Raw genomic sequence first — 23,060 nt, 5'->3', positions numbered from 1 at the left:
GCTGCCAAACATACCCTCGTAAAACTGACTATTCTACTGATCCTCAACTTCGGCGATGTCATTTACAAAATAGCCTCCAACACTCTACTTAGCAAATTGAATGCAGTCTATCACAGTGCCATCCGTTTTGTTACCAAAGCCCCATATACTACCCACCACTGCGACCTGTATGCTCTCGTTGGCTGGCCCTCTCTTCATATTCGTTGCCAAACCCACTGGCTCCAGGTCATCAATAAGTCTTTGCTAGGTAAAGCCCCGCCTTATCTCAGCTCACTGGTCACCATAGCAGCACCCACCTGTAGCACGCGCTCCAGCAGGTATATCTCACTGGTCACCCCCAAAGCCAATTCCTCCTTTGGCCGCCTTTCCTTCCAGTTCTCTGCTGCCAATGACTGGAACGAACTGCAAAAATCACTGAAGCTGGAGACTCATATCTCCCTCACTAACTTTAAGCACCAGCTGTCAGAGCAGCTCACAGACCACTGCTCCTGTACATAGCCCATCTATAAATAGCCCATCCAACTACCTCATCCCCCATACTGTTATTTATTTTATTTATTTTGCTCCTTTGCACCCCAGTATCTCTACTTGCACACTCATCTTCTGCACATCTATCACTCCAGTGTTTAATTGCTATATTGTAATTATTTCACCACTATGACCTATTTATTGCCTTACCTCCATTATTCTACCTCATTTGCACACACTGTATATAGACTTTTTTCTATTGTATTATTGACTGCATGTTTGTTTATTCCATGTGTAACTCTGTGTGTTGTTTGTGTCGCACTGCTTTGCTTTATCTTGGCCAGATCGCAGTTGTAAATGAGAACTTGTTCTCAACTAGCCTACCTGGTTAAATAAAGGTGAAATAAATAAAAATAAATGCACTGTAGTTCCATCAATCTGTCTTACAACCTCTGCATATGATACATCAAATCAAATTGTATTTGTCACATGCGCTGAAAACAACAGGTGTAGACCTACCATGTAATGCTTACTTACAAGCCCTTAACGACCAATGTAGTTCAAGAAATTAAGAAAATATTTACTAAATAAGTAAAGTAATTTTGTTAGCAAAAAGTAACAAGAAAATTACATGACAATACACAGTGTATCAGTACCGAGTCAATGTGTGGGGGTAGAGGTTAATTGAGGTAATTTGTACATATAGGTAGGGGTAAAGTGACTGCATAAATAATAAACAGCGAGTAGCAGCAGCACTGATTCTATATCTCTGGGCCTCTCTGCACCTGGCATCCACCAAATGCTGCACTATGTTCCCCCCCCCACAATTACAACACTCAACTTTCACATTGCTCACACATTCACAGTAATCATGTTCCCCTCCACACTTGGCACGTTTTCTTTCCTTTACACTGAACAGCTACATGTCTCATTCTTTCGCATTTAAAACACAGCAATGTGGATGGGACAAATTCTCTGACAGTGAAACCAACAAATCTTATCTGCACTTTTCCAGGCAAAACCTTCTCAAACCTCAGCAGCACTGATAACCTTTCACTGCTTTGACCCTCTTTCCTACTGATCAACCTTTTGGCGTCAATCACTCTGCCTCCCTTCACATTGTCTTTAACATCATCTGTGAACATAGATATCGGGATCCCTCAATCTAGCATAAGCACCAGGGACATGGCTTTTAATCTTCTTCCCATGAAGCTTTTCCATTTGCAGAATCTTCCCTTGATGAGCCTGGTTACCATAAAATATTAACAATCTACCATTTCCAATTAAACGGGCTAATTTGATTTTGCCTATCTCTTTCTCTATGGCATTGGTTAGTCGGATAGGGTATAAATGAGGCCCTGTGGTCTCAAACACCATCACCGCTTTCCACCTCCCCGACATATTATTACTCTTGTTTCCTACCTTGGCTTTCAGTAACATGATCTCTCTTCTTCCTGTCTTTCCACTACAGACCATTCCGGTCCTTGACCCTCATTCTCCAGTTCCATATAATCAGAACTGACACCCATATTGTTCACATTCCAGCAAAGCTGTTGCTTCTCCAACCGTTAATCCATTCCGTCCGCACTACTCGCCGCCATTTTGGCTGTCAGACTTCCAAACTTCTCACACATCAACAACTCATTCAACAAGTCAGAGGTCCCACTGCAAAAACTGTCGCCAAACCAAAGATTATGGATATACTGACAAGATACATTGTCACGACTTCCACTGAAGTCGGTTCCTCTCCTTGTTCGGGCGGCGTTCGGCGTCGCCGGTCTTCTAGCCATCGTCGATCCACTTTCATTTACCATTTGTTTTGTCTTGCTTTCCTACACACCTGGTTTTCATTTCCCTCATTAATTGTTGTGTATTTAACCCTCTGTTCCCCCCATGTCTTTGTGTGGAATTGTTTGTGGTAAGTGCTTGTGCACATGTTTATTGGTGCGCCACGGGTTTTGTACCCATGTTTGTTATTCTTTATGCCGTTGGTTTTGCAATTAAACTGCTCCGGCTATTACCTAGTTCTGCTCTCCTGCGTCCCTTACATACATGTCTCTTCCGCCTTAACAATGGGAATCGTTGTCCACAAAGCGGCACGGCGGGCTGCCTATCCTTCGATTATTCCCCACTGTCCTTGGTTTCCGGGATCCATGGGAGGTCCCCATTTTTTCTTCTTCTTCTTCTATGAGGTTTAACGACGGTTGGCATCCAATATATGTTGGGTTACTGCCACCAACTAGACTGGGGTATACAGTATATCCATTATACATTGTGATACTAAATAGGAAAAGGAAAAACTACCCTGCCAACTAACCCTACACTCATTAAAAACCCACCCCCTGATTCCACTATTTAACCCTATCTAATCCTACCCCAGGCCAATGACCTGGGAGGACAGGACACCCCCACTCACACCCTGTAACTCTTCTGAAATTAAATCTCGTACACCCAAGTACTTCTCTGCCGCTGCCACCACAACATCTATTGGCCTCTCCCTCTGTTCTGGCACTGATCTACTACTCACAAGTATCCGCTCAGGATCCCTCACCCTTGACCCATCCTCCTTTACTTTCTTCACTGTCTCAGCATACACCTTCTGTACTTCTCTCTTTTTCCATGACACTACACACTCCTCTGTCCCATGCCCTCTTGTACACTTCCCACATCTTGGAATATCCCTCCTACTCACTGCTGCAACATGACCATAAACTTGGCACCTGAAACACTGCAGTGGGTTCGACAAAAAAGCTCTAACAGGATAACTGGTCTATCCTAACATGACTTTGTCGGGTAAAGACTCTGACTCAAAACGACTGATAGTGACTCCTCTGTTTCACCACCAGGTCTGCGTTGCACCAAACAGCAGGCGTCACACACCGGGAATCTTCAACTTTAATTGCTCCACCTCCACACTTAACACTGCCCCAGAAATCACTCCTTTCACTTTCACCATTTTCCTAAGAGCAAAGCAAGAAACAGATCTTGACCAAAGGGATGTCCCATTTAAAATGGTTAAGGTTAGGGTTAGCTAAGGGTAGGGGGATAATGCAAAGATTACATTGTCACTTGTTGGTGTAGATAAGACTTTTAGATTGGCACGATATACTTCTGACAAAAAATGAATAAAGTGTAACTTCTTATTTTGACAGCTATCAGATTGATTACAATTACATTTCTCAGAATATTGCATTATTTATCCTGGATGACATACTAGCAAATTCTTTAGAGACAATTACGTTATCTCATATCATTAACACCACATAAGTCTATACGTACAATGACCAGATAATTCAGAACCAATACTCTTCATCTAATGTGTGGGAATGATCAAACAGCAGTACATCCTTTTGTCCCATTGGTGCCTGATTCTTTAAGACTGCTCTGCATGGAGTCCACCATGAGATCAAGACTCTATCTTAGTTGTTCATAAATGACAGGCCATAAAAAAACTAAATATAATCTAGCTCTGCACAGGCTGGCCCAGATATGTGTCAGCATTGGCATCAATAACATCTAGGCCTCTCTCACTGACACGGTGAGTGACCTCAGTTTACCATGTGGGAGATGAGAAAGTCTACCTCGGGGGAAGGATAGGGTTTCTCCGCTCCCTCGTATCTTATTTATGAACACAAACAGAATATATGTTTATCTGGAGACAGGCAGCTCCACAGAAAAGGTGGTCTAAAGAGGAAACTGTTTGTCTGTGCTGCTATCTACACTTCTCTGCATCGTTGTCTAGAAAGTGAGTTGAAATGCTAATCGTTTCAGATGGGTGATTTTGCAACACTGTAATTCTAAAAACGGAAATATTTATTATTATATCCTTGGTCTGAGTTTGGTGTCTCTGTCTTGACTGGGCAATGTCTGAATGCCTTTTACATAAAAAAATAATAATAATTACGTTGGAAGTTTAAGGTGAGTGACACTTTTACGACCCTTGTTCAGAATAATTTTTATCTCAAATGTACTTACTAAATCAGTGGTTTTCTAACCTCTCATTAGGGACCCCAGATGTTTCACCATTTTGTTGTAGCCCTGAACTAGTTCACTTGATTCACATATTGAAGGGCTTGATGATTAGTTGAGAAGTTGGATCAGGTGTGCTGTGGAATAGTTCGAATACATGGAATGGCTGTGGGTCCATGAAAAGAGGTTTGAAAACCCTTGTACTAAATGGATTAAACGTGATTGTAAGGGGATTATGTTTTCTTTGAAGATACACATGGGTAAAATTGTGACATGCAGCTGCCTGTACAATTCATGAATATTACAATGTCTGAGAATGTCACTGTCATCATATCAAGAACAGATAGCGGTAAGAATAGACAGATAGCACAATCAGGAATATACAGTGATAAGGGAGGATTAGATATATCTAGATAGAGGCTCCGAATCAAAACACAAACAAAGAAAATCTCTAACATTGACTGGGTCATCTTGCTCTTCAGTCTATTTTTGTGCAATCTTATAAATGAAGGTCAGCCTTGATAGTGTTCCTATTCCCATTAATATGTCCTGCGATTTCACTGGGCTGTGTGGATCACAAAATTATCTAGCTTATCCATAGACTGTATCCATTGACTGTAAAAAGAATGGACAAAGCCATCGATGACGTCAGCCCAATGTTTCCTATGACTCATTTGAAGATCAGGAAGTGTCGTTTTAGCGTGTTGCCATCTTGTTTCATGGGCAATTTGATTCCTTACTATTCAGAATCATTGGGATGTCCCTACCCCATTGAAGTTGACATTTAAAATGATTACAGTAAGGGTTAAGGTTAGGTAAGGGTTAAGGTGAGGGTAGAGTTTAGGGTAGGGGCATCCCAAGGATCCCGGATAGCATAATATGTTTGAGCTACTCTAGGAAGTGACATTGCAGGTTAGCTTAGTGCTGCCCCATCTCATTGAGTATCTCAACTTAAAGACCGACTGGGGTACTGCAGGCAGAAAAGTATCCTTAACTTCTGTGTGCAATTTTAAAATAATCAGTTCAAGGGCATACATCTTGATTGTTGAGTGTTGATCCCACACAGGTGTTCCAAAGGGATATATGCTCTAATCTGGAGCAAACCCTATTAAATAACCTTATCTCAAAACCTGAATATGAATACCTTTGCTGCAAATGTCCCATAAATCCATGCCTGTACATTTTGCCGAAATTACACAAACCTAAAACACAAGGAAATTATCCATGCAGACCAGTGGTTGCAGGAATAGGCTCAGTGCTAGAGCCATTGTCGACCTTCGTAGACTCCTTTATTAAATCTCATGGGCAAGCATGAAAGATTCTATAGACTTAATAAACAAGATCTCACCTATAACAGGATTAACAGAATACTGCAATGTGGTCACATTAGATGTCGAGAGTCTATATACCAGCATTCCCCATGCGGGGGCTGGCAGCCCTGGCTCACTATTTGAGAGACAGAGATACTAACGAATACCCACCAACAAACTTTATTCTAGAGCTGGCTGAATATGTTTTGACATACAACTATTTCAGGTTTAATGATGAATACTACCTTCAAGCGACTGATCTCCGAGCTATGCTGACCTTTATGTGGGTCTTTTTAAAGAACGTTTTGTTAACAACGAAAACAAAAATCTATTTTTGAATAAAATCCTGAAGTGGTATTGATACATTGACAACATTTTTGCATATGGGGAGGAACGGGAGAAGAGCTGTCAGACTTTATGGTGAAATAGAAGCAAGTATTGGTACCTTGATTGCGTTCGGAAAAAAATGGTATACCCACAAATATTGACCACGAAGATCGTCATACTATAGATCGTCACATTGACTATAATGGAGGATCCTGTTTTTTGAAAACATTACCTCCAGTACCCCAGTCGGCCTTGAACTTTACATCCTCAATCAAATCAAAGTTTATTGATGACCTACACAGATTTGCAGATGTTATCGCAGGTGCAGTGAAATTGTCACGGTTGTCGTAGGAAGGAGCGGACCAAAGTGCAGCGTGTGTGTTGTTCCACATTTTATTTACACTGTGAAACTATGCAATACATATAAATAAACTGAATTACAAAACAACAAACCGTGACGCAGAGGTGAACCATACACTAACGCAAAGACAATCTCCCACAAACCCAGGTGGGAAAAACACCTACTTAAGTATGATCTCCAATTAGAGACAACGAGGACCAGCTGCCTCTAATTGGAGATCATCCCAAACAAAACCCAACATAGAAATACAAAACTAGAACATAGCAACATAGAAAAACTAAACTAGAAAACCCCCGTCACGCCCTGACCTACTCTACCATAGAAAATAACAGCTTTCTATGGTCAGGACGTCACAGAAATGCTTGTGTTTCTAGCAAAAACAGTGTACCTAGCAATACAATTTAAAAAATACACACATAATTCAGAAAAATTGAAAATAAGAAATATCAGAATGAGCAATGTCAGAGACCGGAATATATATATATATATATATATATATATATACATATAAATATACAGTGCCTTCAGAAAGTATTCATACCCCTTGACACCTCCACATTTTGTGTTAAAGCCTGAATTCAAAATGTATTAGATACATTTTATTTTCTCACACATCTACACACAATAACCCCTAATGTCAAATTGAAAACATGTTTAGATAAATGTTTGCTAATTTATTGAAAATGAAATACTGAAATATCTAATTTACATAAGTATTCACGCCCCTGAGTCAATACATGTTAGAATCACCTTTGGCAGTGATTACAGCTGTGAGTGTTTCTGGGTACGTCTCTAAGAGCTTTGCACATTATTATTTTAAAAATTCTTCAAGCCCTGTCAAGTTAGTTGTTCATCATTGCTAGACAGACATTTTCAAGTCGATTTAAGTTAACACTGTAACTAGGCCACTCAGGAACATTAAATGTAATCTTGGTAAGCAACTACAGTGTATATTTTGCCTTGTCTTTTAGTTTATTGTCTTGCTAAAAGGTGAACTTGTCTCCCAGTGTCTGTTGGAAAGCAGACTGAACCAAGTTTTCATTTTTTTTTATCCGAAAAAACTCCCTAGTTCTTGCTGATTACAAGCATACCCACAACATGATACTGCCACCACCATGCTTGTACAAATTTCCTTCTTTTCACTTAGTGATTTAGGTTTGGATTTTGGAGTAACTACAATGTTTTTGATCCATCAGTTTTCTCCTAACACAGCCATTCAACTGTTTTAAAGTTACCATTGGCCTCATGGTGAATTCCCTGAGCGGTTTCCTTCCTCTCCGGCAACTGATTTAGGAGGGACGCCTGTATATTTGTAGTGACTGGGTGTATTGCTACACCATCCAAAGTGTAATTAATAACTTCACCAAGCTCAAAGGGATATTCAATGTTTGTTTTTTGGTTGTTTTTTTACCCATCTACCAATAGGTGCCCTTATTTACGAGACATCGGAAAACATCCCTGGTCTTTGTGGTTGGATCTGTGTTTGAAATTCAAGCCTCGACTGAGGGACCTTACAGATAATTGTATGTGTGAGGTAGTCATAAAAGTAATGTCGAACACTATTATTGCCCACAGAGTGAGTCCATGCAACTTATTATGTGACGTGACTTCTTAAGCAAATGTTTACTCCTGACCTTATTTAGGCTTGCCATAACAAAGGGGTTGAACGCTTATCGACTCAAAACATTTCAGATTTTCAATTTTAATTCATTTGTAAAAATATCTAAAAACATAATTCCACTTTGACATTATGGGGTATTGTGTGTAGTCCAATGACAAAAACATCTCAAATGTGGAAAATATCTAGGGGTGTGAATACTTTCTGAAGGCACTGTACATTCAGAAAGTATTCAGACCCCTTTAAATTTTCCACATTTTGTTACGTTACGCCCTTATTCTAAAATTGATTAAATAAATTATTTTTCCTCATCAATCTTTTTTATTTATTTTTTATTTCACCTTTATTATAACCAGGTAGGCCAGTTGAGAACAAGTTCTCATTTACAACTGCAACCTGGCCAAGATAAAGCAAAGCAGTGCGACAAAAACAACAACACAGAGTTACACATGGAATTAACAACCGTACAGTCAATAACACAATAGAAAAGTCTATATACAGTACAGTGTGTGCAAATGAAGTGAGATTAGGGAGGTAAAGCAATAAATAGGCCACAGTGGCGAAATAATAAAAATGTAACAATTAAACACTGGAGTGATAGATGTGCAGAATATGAATGTGTAAGTAGAGATACTGGGGTGCAAAGGAGCAAAAATAAATAAATAAATAACAATATGGGGATGAGGTAGTTGGGTGGGCTATTTACAGATGGGCTATGGACAGGTGCAATGATCTGTAAGCTGCTCTGACAGCTGATCCTTAACATTAGTGAGGGAGATATGAGTCTCCAGCTTCAGTGATTTTTGCAGTTCGTTCCAGTCATTGGCAGCAGAGAACTGGAAGGAAAGGTGGCCAAAGGAGGAATTGGCTTTGGGGGTGAAATATACCCGCTGGAGCACGTGCTACGGGTAGGTGCTGCTATGGTGACCAGTGAGCTGAGAAAAGGCGGAGCTTTACCTAGCAAAAGCATAGATGACCTGGAGCCAGTGGGTTTGGCGACGAATATGAAGCGAGGGCCAGCCAACATGTGCATAGAGGTCGCAGTGGTGGGTAGTATATGGGGCTTTGGTGACAAAACGGATGGCACTGTGATAGACTGCATTCAATTTGCGGATAAGAGTGTTGGAGGCTATTTTTTAAATGACATTGCTGAAGTCGAGGATCGGTAGGATAGTCAGTTTTATGAGAGTATGTTTGGTAGCATGAGTGAAGGATGCTTTGTTGCGAAAAAGGAAGCCAATTCTAGATTTAATTTTGGATTGGAGATGCTTAATGTGAGTCTGGAAGGAGAGTTTACAGTCTAACCAGACACCTAGGTATTTGTAGTTGTCTACATATTCTAAGTCAGAACCGTCCATTAATTCGGGTCAATTAATTAGGGCCGATTTCAAGTTTTCATAACAATCGGTAATCGTTATTTTTGACGCCGATTATGGCCGATTTATATTGCGATTATGGCCGATTTAAATTGGAATATTGCACTCCACGAGGAGCCTGCGTGGCTGACCACCTGTTACACGAGTGCAGGCAGCAAGGAGCCATGGTAAGTTGCTAGCTAGCATTAAACTTATCTTATAAAAAACAATCAATCTTAACATAATCACTAGTTAACTACACATGGTTGATGATATTACTAGTTTAACAAGCTTGTCCTGCGTTGGATATAATCAATGCGGTGCCTGAAATTGTGTCACTTCTATTGCATTCAGTGTAAGCAGAGTCAGGGTATATGCAGCAGTTTGGGTCGCCTGGCTCGTTGCGAACTGTGTGAAGACCATTTCTTCCTAACAAAGACCGTAATTAATTTGACAGAATTGTACATAATTATGACATAACATTGAAGGTTGTGCAATGTAACAGCAATATTTAGACTTATGGATGCCACCCATTAGATAAAATACGGAACGGTTCTGTATTTCACTGAAATAATAAATGTTTTGTTTTCGAAATGATAGTTTCCGCATTTGACCATATTAATGACCTAAGGCTCGTATTTCTGTGTGTTTATTATAATTAAGTCTATGATTTCATATTTGATAGAGCAGTCTGACTGAGCGGTGGTAGGCAGCAGCAGGCTCGTAAGCATTCATTCAAACAGCACTTTCCTCCGTTTGCCAGCAGCTTTTCGCAATGCTTGAAGCACAGCGCTGTTTATGACTTCAAGCCTATCAACTCCCGAGATTAGGCTGGCAATACTATAGTGCCTATAAGAACATCCAATAGTCAAAGGTCTATGAAATACAAATGGTATAGAGAGAAATAGTCCTATAATAACTACAACCTTAAACTTCTTAACTGGGAATATTGAAGACTCATGTTAAAAGGAACCACCAGCTTTCATATGTTCTCATTTTCTGAACAAGGAACTTAAACATTAGCTTTTTTACATGGCACATATTGCACTTTTACTTTCTTCTCCAACACTGTGTTTTTGCATTATTTAAACCAAATTGAACATGTTTCATTATTTATTTGAGACTAAATGTATTTTATTAATGTATTATATTAAGTTAAAATAAGTGTTAATTCAGTGTTATTGTAATTGTCATTATTACAAATATATATATAAAAATTGGTTGATTAATCGGTATCGGCTTTTTTTGGTCCTCCAATAATCGGTATAGGCGTTGAAAAATCATAATCGGTCGACCTCTAGTCCAGAGTAGTGATGCTAGAGGAGCAGGCAGGTGCGGGCAGCGATCGGTTGAAGAGCATGCATTTAGTTTTACTTGCATTTAAGAGCAGTTGGAGGCCACGGAAGGAGTGTTGTATAGCATTGAAGCTCATCTGGAGGTTTGTTAACACAGTTTCCAAAGAAGGGCCAGAGGTATACAAAATGGTGTCGTCTGCGTAGAGGTGGATCAGAGAATCAACAGCAGCAAGAGCGACATCATTGATATATACAGAGAAAAGAGCCGGCCCGAGAATTGAACCCTGTGGCACCCCCATAGAGACTGCCAGAGGTCTGGACAACAGGCCCTCTGATTTGACACACTGAACTCTGTCTAAGAAGTAGTTGGTTAACCAGGCGAGGCAGTCATTTGAGAAACCAAGGCTGTTGAGTCTGCCGATAAGAATACGGTGATTGACAGAGTCGAAAGCCTTGGCCAGGTCGATGAATACGGCTGCACAGTATTGTCTTTTATCGATGGTGGTTATGACATCGTTTATTACCTTGAGCGTGGCTGAGGTGCATCCATGACCAGCTCGGAAACCAGATTGCATAGCGGAGAAGGTACGGTGGGATTCGAAATGGTCGTTGATCTGTTTGTTAACTTGGCTTTCGAAGACCTTAGAAAGGCAGGGTAGGATAGATATAGGTCTGTAACAGTTTGGGTCTAGAGTGTCTCCCCCTTTGAAGAGGGGGATGACCGTGGCAGCTTTCCAATCTTTGGGGATCTCAGATGATACGCAAGAGAGGTTGTTGCTACACACAATACCCCATAATGACAAAGTGAAAACAGGTTTTAGAATTTTTTACAAATGTATTTTTAAAAACAATACTGAAATACCTTATTTACATAAGTATTCATAAGTATTTGTTGGAAAAATTACTTGTGTCATGCACAAAGTATATGTCCTAACCGACTTGCCAAAACTATAGTTTTGTTAACAAGAAATTTGTGGAGTGGTTGACAAATGAGTTTTAATGACTCCAACCTAAGTGTATGTAAACCTCCGACTTCAACTGTATATATGATGTGCCATGACTAGAATACAGTATATACATATAAAGTGGGTGAAACCGTATGTAAACATTATTAATGTGACGAGTGTTCAATGACTCAATACACTGCATTCGGAAAGTATTCAGACCCCTTGAATTTATTACATTTTGTTATGTTACAGAATTAATCGAAAATTGATATTTTTTTAAAATCCTCATCCTGAATACTTTCCGAATGCACTGTAGGTCAGCAGTCTCTAAGGTGCAGGGTAGACTACTGGGTGGTAGCCGGCTAGAACAATGACTAAGGTTCAGGGCCGGGTACTGTGCCGAGGCCGACGAGTGGTGATTGTTTAACAGTCCGATGACCTGGAGATAGAAGCTGTTTCTCAGTTTCTCGGTCCCAGCTTTGATGCAACAGGTGAACAGGCCGTGGTTGAGGTCCTTGAGAGGAGGAAATCATTGGGAGCAGTCGTTCCCCCCTGGACTTATCAAACTTTCCCACCCTTTCTTCTACTACTTCAACTTTTCAGACAGGTGATGGAGACACCAATGACTGTTGAGGATCTACAGAGAGGGAGGGAAGTTGAGTCTAGAGAAAACTTGCACTCTGAAGAGGACTATATGGAGGAGGCACATTCTGTGGAGAGCAGCCTAATGGCAGCACTAACCCACCATGAGAGAAGCATGTACGGTGCCGGATTTGCGGTTCAAGCACACATCACTGAGGTAGTACGCCCCGTGGAGAGGGGTGTGGAATATACCTTTGTCCAGGTGCAGGGGAACATGGACAGTGTGGGGCTGCTCTTTGAGGAGTGCATCAAGAAGGTGGGCCATCTAGAAAGTCAAAGGGATGAATTGGTACTGGAGCTGTTGCAGCTAGAGCAGCCCATGCTGCAAGCTACTGTGGCCTTGAGGGGACAGTTGCTCGAGGCACGTAGAGTTCTCACCAGTGTCCAGTTGGAGTTTATTCATCTGCAAATAGAGGTGGGACAGGTGAAGAGTAAGCTGTTTGTCACAGCCAGGGACTGTATCCAGAGCCAGCTAGCGCTGGCTGCACAGCAGTATGAGGTGGCCCAGGCTGCAGTCACACAGGTAAGGTAGAGTGGAAACCCCACAGCATTGCATATAAGCTTTTGTGAGAAGGCAGTTAATGTACCATTAACATACTGAGTGAGGGGTAACAGTATGAGGGGTGTTGTCATTTGTGCTCTTTTTTTAGTGTGTGTTCTTTGTTATCCCTTTGTTGTGATGTTTGTGTTGACATGTTATATTGTTGATGGGTGCTACCACAGAATTGTTATTGCTGTGTTCATGGCTGTCTGCCATCCAGAGTTAATCACACATTCTTGTGTTAGTATGAGGGCCAACTTCGCTGTCATTGCTTTTTCTGCCCCTAGGAGGAGCTCCAGGCCCATGTCCAGAATCTTACCGAGGAGGTAGCCCAGCTTCAGGAAGCTCAGCACAACCAGCTGAACACCCTAAAGGACCGGGCCAGACAACCATCCCGCCCCCGGGCTATGAGCGATGTCACTCACTGCCGACGAGCATCCCTGGAACTGCAGCAGCGCCTCAGTGGCAGCATGAGGAATCTAGAAGGCTGGTACGAGCCACGCCTGCTAGCCCTCCTCCGGAGGAGGCAGGCTGGGGAGGAGACCCTGAGGAGGAGCAGGGATGTGGGCCAGGACCTTAAGGTCAGACTGGGGCCCCTGAAGGAGCAGACCCAGAGGCTGGAGCTGCAGAGAGCTTGTCTTGAGGAGAGGATTGCTCTGATGGAGAGGGAGAGGGTGGAGAGAGTGGCACAGTATAAGGTACAGGGGGATTAGGAACATGTGCTGTTTTGTAGCCCATAAAGGTGTGGTGTAATTGTTCTAATTTCTTCTCATCAGGAGACTGTGGACTCGCTTGAGGAGACCATGAGGAAGCTGAAGCTGGAGCTTTGCATTCAGAAAAAGGCAAACAGACAATTGGAAGAATTGAAGAAGGGACTTTTGAGTGAGCTGCACTATGACAGGTAGGATGTGGTATGCTACTTACAGTGCATTCGGAAAGTATTCAGACCCTATCCCTTTTTCCACATTTTGTTACATTACAGCCTTATTCTAAAATTGATAAGGTCCCACAGTTGACAGTGCATATCAGAGAAAAAACCAAGCCATGAGGTCGAAGGAGTTATCCGTAGAGCTCCAAGACAGGATTGTGTCAAGGCACAGATCTGGGGAAGGGTACCAAAACATTTCTGCAGCATTGAAGGTCCCCAACAACACAGTGGCCTCCATCATTCTTAGATGGAAGAAGTTTGGAACCACCAACTCTTCCTAGAGCTGGCCGCCAGGCCAAGCTGAGCAATCGGGAGAGAAGAGCCTTGGTCAGGGAGGTGACCAATAACCCGATGGTCACTCTGACAGAGCTCCAGAGTTCCTCTGTGAAGATGGGATAACCTTCCAGAAGGACAACCATCACTGCAGCACTCCACCAATCAGGCCTTTATGGTAGAGTGGCCAGATAGAAGCCACTCCTCAGTAAAAGGCACATGACAGCCCGCTTGGAGTTTGCCAAAAGGCACCTAAAGGACTCTCAGACAATGAGAAACAAGATTCTCTGGTCTGATGAAACCAAGATTGAACTCTTTGGCCTGAATGCAAAGCATCACATCTAGAGGAAACCTGGCACCATCCCTACGGTGAAGAAAGGTGGTGGCAGCATCATGCTGTGGTGATGTTTTTCAGTGGCAGGAACTGGGAGACTAGTCAGGATCGAGGGAAAGATGAACAGAGCAAAGTACAGAGAGATCCTTGATAAAAAAAACTGCTCCAGAGCGCTCAGGACCTCAGACTGGGATGAAGGTTCACCTTCCAACAGGACAAAGACCCTAAGCTCACAGCCAAGACAACGCAGGAGTGGCTTTGGGACAAGTCTCTGAATGTCCTTGAGTGGCTCAGCCAGAGCCTGGACTTGAACCCGATCGAACATCTCTGGAGAGACCTGTGAAAATAGCTGTGCAGCGACACTCCCCATCCAACTTGACAGAGCTTGAGGGGATCTGCAGAGAATGGGACAAACTCCCCAAATACAGGTGTGCCAAGCTTGTAGCATCATACCCAAGAAGACTCAAGGCTGTAATCGCTGCCAAAGGTGCTTCAACAAATGTACAGAGTAAAGGGTCTGAATACTTAGGTAAATTGTGGTCTTTCATCTTTTTTTCATACATTTCTAGAAACCTATTTTTGCTTTGTCATTATGGTGATTGTGTGTAGATTGGTGAGTGGGGGGACAATTCAATACATTTTAGATTAAGGCTGTAAAGTAACAAAATGTGGAAAAAATCAAGGGGTCTTAATACTTTCCGAATGCACTGTATCTGGCCATGTGAAGTAGAGACCATCCATTTTGACCCTAAGGAATCTGAGTTTTCATTGAATACATGAAATTAATATTTGATGTCTGGACTACTTACAATTGCCATTAAACAATGAACAAAAATATATACGCAACATGTAAAGTGTTGATCCCATGTTTCATAAGCTGAAATAAAAAATCCCAGAAATGTTCCATATGCACAAAAAGCTTATTTCTCTAAAATGTTGTGCCCAAATTTGTTTACATCTGTTAGTGAGCATTTCTCTTTACCAAGACATCCCAACCACCTGACAGGTGTGGCATATCAAGAACCTGATTAAACAGCATGATCATTACACAGGTGCCCCTTGTGCTGGGGACAATAAAAGGTCACTTTAATATTTGCAGTTGTCACACAACACAATGCCACAGAAGTTGAGGGAGCGTGCGATTGGCATGCTGACCGCAGGAATGCCCACCAGAGCTGTTGCCAGAGCATTGAATGTTAATATCTCTACCACGAGCTGCCTCCAACGTCATTTTAGAGAATTTGGCAGTACATCCAACCGACCTCACAATTGTAGACCACGTGTAACCACGCCAGCCCAGGACCTCCACATCCGGCTTCTTCACCTGCGGGATTGTCTGAAGGGAGGGTCAGTGGGTGGGCCTATGCCCTCCCAAGGCCCATCCATGGCTGCACGCCTGCCTAGTCATGTGAAATCCATAGATTAGGGATGAATTTGTTTAAATTGACTGATTTCCTAATATTAACTAACACAGTAAAATCTTTGAAATTGTTGCATATTGCATTTATATTTTTGTTCAGTATAGACAGACAAACGTGTACAATAAATATTCGAGGGAGTCTCAACATGCTGTTTTTTTTTTACAGGGGCTGTATTGAAGTGAGTGAACCAACTGCTGCAAGGGAGTCCTAAATTTCCATACTTATCAATGGAAGTAGAAAAGTTGACAAAATATCCAGAACCCCTCAGACCAAACATGTTTTACTGTGTTTGTGAGTATCCTTGATGGTGCATTTAGCCAATGTCAGCTATTAGTATACTTAATCTGCTTTTAGTGCATCAACAATGGTGTTATGACAGTTGACCTTAACTATGAGAGCAGCCTGTCTTAACTGTACATTTAAGGTCTACCGTAAATACATTTTTATTATGAATACACTTACAAAACATGGGAATCTGATGCAGCATACAAAAAAAACAGACACATAGGGGTGATATACATACAGCTTGAAAGCTGATTGTTGAAATCTACGATTCAGATATCATGGGAATAAAATAAATCTATGTACACTTTCTTATAAAATGAAACTGTGGAAATTAGTATAAATGACTCTTGTTTCTAAGAATATGAGCATAATTTAACATGAAAGAAACAATAATTGGGTGCCTACTCAACTGTGGTGCTTGTCCCCCTGGTAAAAAGTTGACCAAAGAATGGCATAGCTACCATTATCACCATATCAAACAGTAGGATCCTTTCTTATATAAATATATGCAAAACCTTGACGCCATGATAGTGAAACAACAAGCACTTAATGTTTCCCTCTACAAAACTGCAAAAGAACAACTCACTCTTATGCATTTTTGAAAAAGACATTTGAATGTTGTTTTGAGGATGTGATCAAGGGAGGGTTGTTGTGTGATTGACAGATGTCACTCATGCCTGGACTTCAGTGTCTGCTGCTCCCTCTGGGTCCTCGTCATTGTAGATGTTCTCAGCCTTAAAAGATGGAAAGACATTCTTAGTACTCCTCCTTAGAAATAATTGTGATTCTACATATTACAGTAGAACGCTTCTGCCAAGCTTTCAAAACTTACTTATGCCTCATGAAATGAATAAATATGAACAGAATACATTTAACTATTCTCTATAGCCTCCCACTGTATGACAGAGCCCCGTCTGTCCTGGAGTCTCACCATCTGCCAAACTTGCATGATGTTGTCCTCGGACACAGAGCAGATGACCCAGGGTTCGTTGGGGTTCCATGAGAAGTCGGAGATCTTAGCCGTATGACCACCGTGAATGAACAGCAGTTCAGGTGGACCATCCTCAGCATCCTCTGGCGACTGCTCCTCTCCGATTTTACTGAGGTCCCACACGTTGAGTCGCCTGTCTGTGCCACTGGAGGCCAGGATGGTTTCATTATGAGGAGACCACTGGACCTAAAGGGAGGAAAGGAGGCGAGATGGGTGTGACGAGACCTAGTAATAGATACAAAATATGGTTCAAAACATACAGCTTTTGCAAAACAAACTTCATAGGGAATAATTGACAGCTTATTGACTTAACATACCTGGAAGATCTCATCTTTGTGAGACTCAAACGAATGCAGCTTCAGTTTCAGGTTCCTCAGGTCCCAAAGAGCCACAGTCTGAAATGGGAGAACCAATCAATTACAACCACCACCAAGAAACCAGTTAGATCAACACTGCATTATGAAAGATAATCTTGGAAGAATTAAGAGAAGATATCCAGACCACCTTGTCTGCTGAGCCCGAGGCCAGGATGAACTCGCTGTAGGGGTTGAAGGACAGACAGTTGACCTCGGCAGTGTGGGCGTCCACAGCATGGCTAGGTTTGGACGTGTTGTTGGATCGCGTGTCCCAACTGCACAGTAAACAATGTTATTGTTCAATAAGCAACACCAAACAATGCGGATGGTGTAACTAATTTTAGACATACGAGCTTAGGAAATTGTTTTTCTACTCAAATCCATTATCCACTGGGGGAGTTGCTCATCTCAGGGAGCCTTACATCATGAGTTTCTGGTCGTCAGCTACAGATCCAAAGAGTGACTCATGCAGTAGATGCCAGGAGACATCCTCCACTACAGCTGTGTGTCCAGTAAAGATAGTCTTTGCGTCTACAACCTTTCCCTCCTTAGGAACGGCACTGATGTCCCACATACAGATAGTCTGCAGACAGATGGGAAAAAAGGGAAGGTGAGAGGAAAGACATGGAGGGAAGAAGACTGTTCAAGCACATGCTTTGGGTCAAGTGATAAGTCACTGACATGGTCATCAGAAGCGCTGAGGAGGCAGCCACTCAGGTTGGGGTTCCAGGAGAGACCGTAGCCCTCTTTCTGGTGTCCCCTCAAACGCAGATCTGGGGTACACTCTCCAGATGGATCTGTAATACAGAGGTGCATGTTATTTCAAAAGAAATGAGAAAGGAGGACTGGGACTTCCTGACCAACCTCTAAATACCCACCTGGTTTGGAGGGATGTTTGGTGTAGTCAAAGACAAGCACGTCGCTGGTTGGGGTTTTGGTGGCAATGATGCAGGGGTTCTGGGGCATGTGGCGGGCTCTGTTCACCTCTCCCTCATGGTTGATCTTGATTTCAATCTCTATCTTACCACTGACTGAGCCAAAGCCTCCAAACTCTGAATGGAGAGAGGCAGAGAAATGAGCTACAGAGAAAATAGTTACAAACCAGTTACAATATTTTGAATGATCCAAAGCCTGAAAACATGCAGAGAGGTTGTAATTGATGCAAAAACATTGTCCCTCACCACCTTTCTCACTGTCGTAGTGAGAGGCATCAAACTGAGCATCGTCATTAGGCAGTTGCACGCTGGCGATGACCAGGTGATTCTGTTCATCTGAGGTGTGTGTGCCAAGAACCAACCTGTGTACGCTGAAATCCTTCCCTTCAGGTCTAAAAGGATAGAAATAAATATGCTACAAGACAAATAGGTCCATTTAAATAACACTTTTGTCATATGTAGTAGGGGGCATTAGCTAGAAACTCAATGTGGTCCATACAAGGATTATTCTTTGCGACAACACATATGGAGACTGAAAACAATCTTCCTGAAGACACCTTCCCACTCCCAGTAATGTTGCAAAGGCAGGCTCATCTTTGATCGGCACAAGTATCTGGTATTCTTGGGAATTATACAGTGAGGGAAAAAAGTATTTGATCCCCTGCTGATTTTGTACATTTGCCCACTGACAAAGAAATGATCAGTCTATAATTTTAATGGTAGGTTTATTTGAACAGTGAGACAGAATAACAACAAAACAATCCAGAAAAACGCATGTCAAAAATGTTATAAATTGATTTGCATTTTAAATGAGGGAAATAAGTATTTGACCCCCTCTCGATCATAAAGATTTCTGGCTCCCAGGTGTCTTTTATACAGGTAACGAGCTGAGATTAGGAGCACACTGTTAAAGGGAGTGCTCCTAATCTCAGCTTGTTACCTGTATAAAATATACCTGTCCACAGAAGCAACCAATCAATCAGATTCCAAACTCTCCACCATGGCCAAGACCAAAGAGCTCTCCAAGGATGTCAGGGACAAGATTGAAGACCTACAACAGGCTGGAATGGGCTACAAGACCATCGCCAAGCAGCTAGGTGAGAAGGTGACAACAGTTGTTGCGATTATTCGCAAATGGAAGAAACACAAAAGAACTGTCAATCTCCCTCGGCCTGGGGCTCCACGCAAGATCTCACCTCGTGGAGTTGCAATGATCATGAGAACGGTGAGGAATCAGCCCAGAACTACATGGGAGGATCTTGTCAATGATCTCAAGGCAGCTGGGACCATAGTCACCAAGAAAACAATTGGTAACACACTACGCCGTGAAGGACTGAAATCATGCAGCGCCCGCAAGGTCCCCCTGCTCAAGAAAGCACATATACATGCCCCTCTGAAGTTTGCCAATGAACATCTGAATGATTCAGAGGACAACTGGGTGAAAGTGTTGTGGTCAGATGAGACTAAAATGGAGTTCTTTGGCATCAACTCAACTCGCCGTGTTTGGAGGAGGAGGAATGCTGCCTATGACCCCAAGAATACCATCTCCACCGTCAAACATGGAGGTGGAAACATCATGCTTTGGGGGTGTTTTTCTGCTAAGGGGACAGGACAACTTCAGCAGAAGAAGCACATTAAGGTCCTGGAGTGGCCTAGCCAGTCTCCAGACCTTAATCCCATAGAAAATCTGTAGAGGGAGCTGAAGGTTCGAGTTGCCAAACGTCAGCCTCGAAAGCTTAATGACTTGGAGAAGATCTGCAAAGAGGAGTGGGACAAAATCCCTCCTGAGATGTGTGCAAACCTGGTGGCCAACTACAAGAAACGTCTGACCTCTGTGATTGCCAACAAGGATTTTGCCACCAAGTACTAAGTCATGTTTTGCAGAGGGGTCAAATACTTATTTCCCTTATTAAAATGCAAATCAATTTATAACATTTTTGACATGCGTTTTTCTGGATTTTTTGGTTGTTATTCTGTCTCTCACTGTTCAAATAAACCTACCATTAAAATTATAGACCGATCATTTCTTTGTCAGTAGGCAAACGTACAAAATCAGCAGGGGATCAAATAATTTTTTCCCTCACTGTAGCTAGATATGCAGGGATGCCATAAAAAAAATTGGGCATGGGGTGTAAAAAATTAAATGCATATAATAGTGTAATGACAACAACAAAAAATACATGTGTAATGACATTCAGCATTTGTCATTAGGCACACTTGCAGCCTGAATTGATGCATCCACTGTGATCTGCGAGCGTCACGGTCCAGTCAACTCTGCCATGGCAAAATGTTAGTGCTCAGATTAGATGAGTTTATTAGTAAAACATTTAGTGTTCATGTCGAACCACACCCCATTTTGGAGCATATACCACCCATTTTTAAGTAAATTTGTAAAAGAAATGTCCATGCGGTTGACAGACAGTAATGACACATTGTGGTGTAATAGCCTACAGTTTTCTTGCCATCTTTGTTTTAATTGTGATAGGCTCATGTTTTACCCCCACCATTTATTTTGCCGATACCCCGAACCAGCGTACTTTCACCCCTAATTTAGATATTTTTCTGCTTATAATTTCTGACATTTGTTAGACTATTTGTTTGTCAACTTGTTAATAAGTAGATACATTCAGCTTCTCTTCTGTAATTACTTGTTGACCTAGAAGACTAAATAAAGCAGAAAGCTATTAATCCATAGAATGAATGCATCAACAATAATCTAGTAGTTGACATCAGTAAAGTTCTTTCATTTCTGTTTGCAGAGCGAGGATGTGTAGAGACCGGGGAGAAAATGCAATAGCCTAAAACAGCAGATATATTTCCCCTGCAAAATATCCAATTAACATCAGTTTCAAAAGTTAAGGAAATAAAAGCTGTGAAAACAATCCAACATGATATTAGTTTGTCTTGGATACGTATTTTTTGTGGTTAAAATAGCCTACCGCACATTCCATTCTCTCAAGAGTCTGCAATAAATAATTACTCTATTCCTGTTCCCAAGACAGGTAGCCTAGTGGTTAGAGCGTTGGGCCAGTAACCGAAAGGTTGCTGGATCAAAGACCCGAGCTGACAAGGTAAAAAAATATGTTGTTCTGCCCCTGAAAAAGGCAGTTAACCCACTGTTCGTAGGCCGTCATTGTAAATAAGAATTTGTTCTTAACTGACTTGCCTAGTTAAATAAAGGTTCAACTTAAAACGTTTAAAAGATAATTCCATTGGGTGTGTACTTTTACAGCAATAAGTAATTCTGCAGGAATTTATATTAAAGACTACATGTGGGAGTTACAGTCTGTCTCCAGACTTCAGTTACTATTCAATTAAATTAATTTGAACATCAAAAGGTGCGCAAACCAAGGGGTGCAGCTGCACCTGCCCCACCCCTACTTCCACTGCTCCTGTAGCTTTGTATTCCTCAAAAGGTGCCCAGACAATGAACCCCACCTGTTGACATCAGGCAGCCACTGTGCAGTGAGGCTGGGCCACTCCAGGGCGTGGGTCATCACCAGGTCATAGAGGAAGGGTGTGTTCTTCTTCCATATCTTGTACTCCTCATTTATCACCCTCTCCTCCACAGCATCATCAAACGCTGCTATAAAATAGTATGAAAGTCACGTGAGACAGGAGGTTTAAATGTAAAGTATATTAGAAGCAACCCATTGTAGGGAAAAATAGGTGTGATTGAGAAGGGGAACCCTATTAACATTGAGCAAGTGTTCGGTAAAGTTAGCTAGGTAGCGACGTTCGTTAACACTGACAGGGTTTCGCAGTTGTTGTGTTAGCATTGATCAACCGAGCTAGCTAGCTCATTACTCCCATAAAAAGGGGTTGTGTATCTGACATAAAACAAAGCTAAAGTTAGTGGCTAGCTAGCTTACATTTTGCTTACTAGCTAACGTTAGTGGGCTACTAGTACTAGCGAGCTCATTTGTATAAAATAATGAATGAATTATCTTAACAATTGATAAGCCGGGAGAACCTGTCCTTCCACCCTGGCCTACCTTGGTAGCTAGCTGGTTTTCCCAAGTGGTCTGAGCGCTATTCTTGTTGAAGTAAATTGTGACGTAACGTTTCACCAAATTACCTTCTTTATCAGCCATGGCGTTGATAATATTACGAAAGTTTGTTTTCAGAAGCAAGGTTTTGTTGAGAGAAAACAAGGCAGCTGGACTACCTTGGCGGGAACTCCGTAGTGCTCCAACAGCCAATCAGCGTCAACTAAGCCGGAAAACGTCGTATATAATTTTTCTGAGAAAAACTGGATTCTGAAGCTTTTGTCAAATTCACGTAAAAAAATGTTGTTGCATTTTAGCTAACCTTAACCCTAAGCCTTTTCAACATCTGACGTGAATATGACAAATCCCTTCTAGTCATCCAAAATGTGCTATCTGGGATCCTTGGGACGTCCATACACTAACCTTTAACATTGACGTTTTAGAATGATTAAGGTAAGGGTTTTGGTAAGGTTAGTGGTATGTAAGTCCCAAGGATCCCGGGTTGCACTGACCACAGCATAAAGTCAAAATTGGCTATATCGTAAAAATTCTAACAAAAATTGCTTTTTGGTTTTAATTGAAGGTTAGGGTTAGGAATAAGGTTAGCAGTGTGGTTAAGATTAGGATTGAAGTTAGGGTTTGGTTGAAAATAATAAATGGTAGAAATGCGTGGTTTATGACTGTTGCTGTGGTAACTAATGACGACCGCAAAACG

General features: G+C 41.8%; 2 protein-coding genes across 3 annotated transcripts; one reads left to right on the top strand and one right to left on the bottom strand.

Moving 5' to 3' along the window:
• The first annotated feature begins 4,121 nt into the window (after positions 1-4,121).
• On the top strand, positions 4,122-16,841 carry LOC115172689 (syncoilin). Its single transcript, XM_029730375.1, has 5 exons — positions 4,122-4,213; positions 12,254-12,815; positions 13,121-13,531; positions 13,610-13,734; positions 15,955-16,841. The coding sequence occupies exons 2-5, from the start codon at positions 12,261-12,263 to the stop codon at positions 15,998-16,000; spliced, it is 1,137 nt and encodes a 378-aa protein (XP_029586235.1). The 5' UTR covers positions 4,122-4,213; positions 12,254-12,260; the 3' UTR covers positions 16,001-16,841.
• On the bottom strand, positions 16,217-22,569 carry LOC115172688 (histone-binding protein RBBP4-like). Of its 2 annotated transcripts, none has more exons than XM_029730373.1 (10): positions 22,435-22,569; positions 21,795-21,942; positions 18,603-18,748; positions 18,300-18,473; positions 18,103-18,218; positions 17,844-18,004; positions 17,570-17,696; positions 17,383-17,460; positions 17,006-17,251; positions 16,217-16,808 (listed from the first exon to the last, which is right to left on the bottom strand). In XM_029730373.1, the coding sequence occupies exons 1-10, from the start codon at positions 22,448-22,450 to the stop codon at positions 16,746-16,748; spliced, it is 1,275 nt and encodes a 424-aa protein (XP_029586233.1). In that variant the 5' UTR covers positions 22,451-22,569; the 3' UTR covers positions 16,217-16,745. The 2 variants fall into 2 exon arrangements, with proteins under 2 accessions (XP_029586233.1, XP_029586234.1); XM_029730374.1 differs by having other exon boundaries at positions 22,352-22,436.
• Between the last annotated feature and the right edge of the window lie 491 nt (positions 22,570-23,060).

The sequence above is a fragment of the Salmo trutta genome, chromosome 33 (genome assembly GCF_901001165.1).
Source record: "Salmo trutta chromosome 33, fSalTru1.1, whole genome shotgun sequence".
Lineage (NCBI taxonomy): Eukaryota > Metazoa > Chordata > Actinopteri > Salmoniformes > Salmonidae > Salmo > Salmo trutta.
The sequence above is the reverse complement of the archived record's forward strand: the minus strand, read 5'-3'. Positions and strand labels throughout refer to the sequence as shown.

Coding starts and splice junctions, on each gene's coding strand:
- LOC115172689 (XM_029730375.1), top strand. CDS start 12,261: ATGGAGACACCAATGACTGTTGAGGATCTACAGAGAGGGAGGGAAGTT. Junction 12,816..13,120: donor CCCAGGCTGCAGTCACACAG/GTAAGGTAGAGT, acceptor TTCTGCCCCTAG/GAGGAGCTCCAGGCCCATGT. Junction 13,532..13,609: donor AGAGAGTGGCACAGTATAAG/GTACAGGGGGAT, acceptor TCTTCTCATCAG/GAGACTGTGGACTCGCTTGA.
- LOC115172688 (XM_029730373.1), bottom strand. Junction 18,474..18,602: donor CTACGACAGTGAGAAAGGTG/GTGAGGGACAAT, acceptor CTCTCCATTCAG/AGTTTGGAGGCTTTGGCTCA. Junction 17,461..17,569: donor CCTCGGGCTCAGCAGACAAG/GTGGTCTGGATA, acceptor CTCCCATTTCAG/ACTGTGGCTCTTTGGGACCT.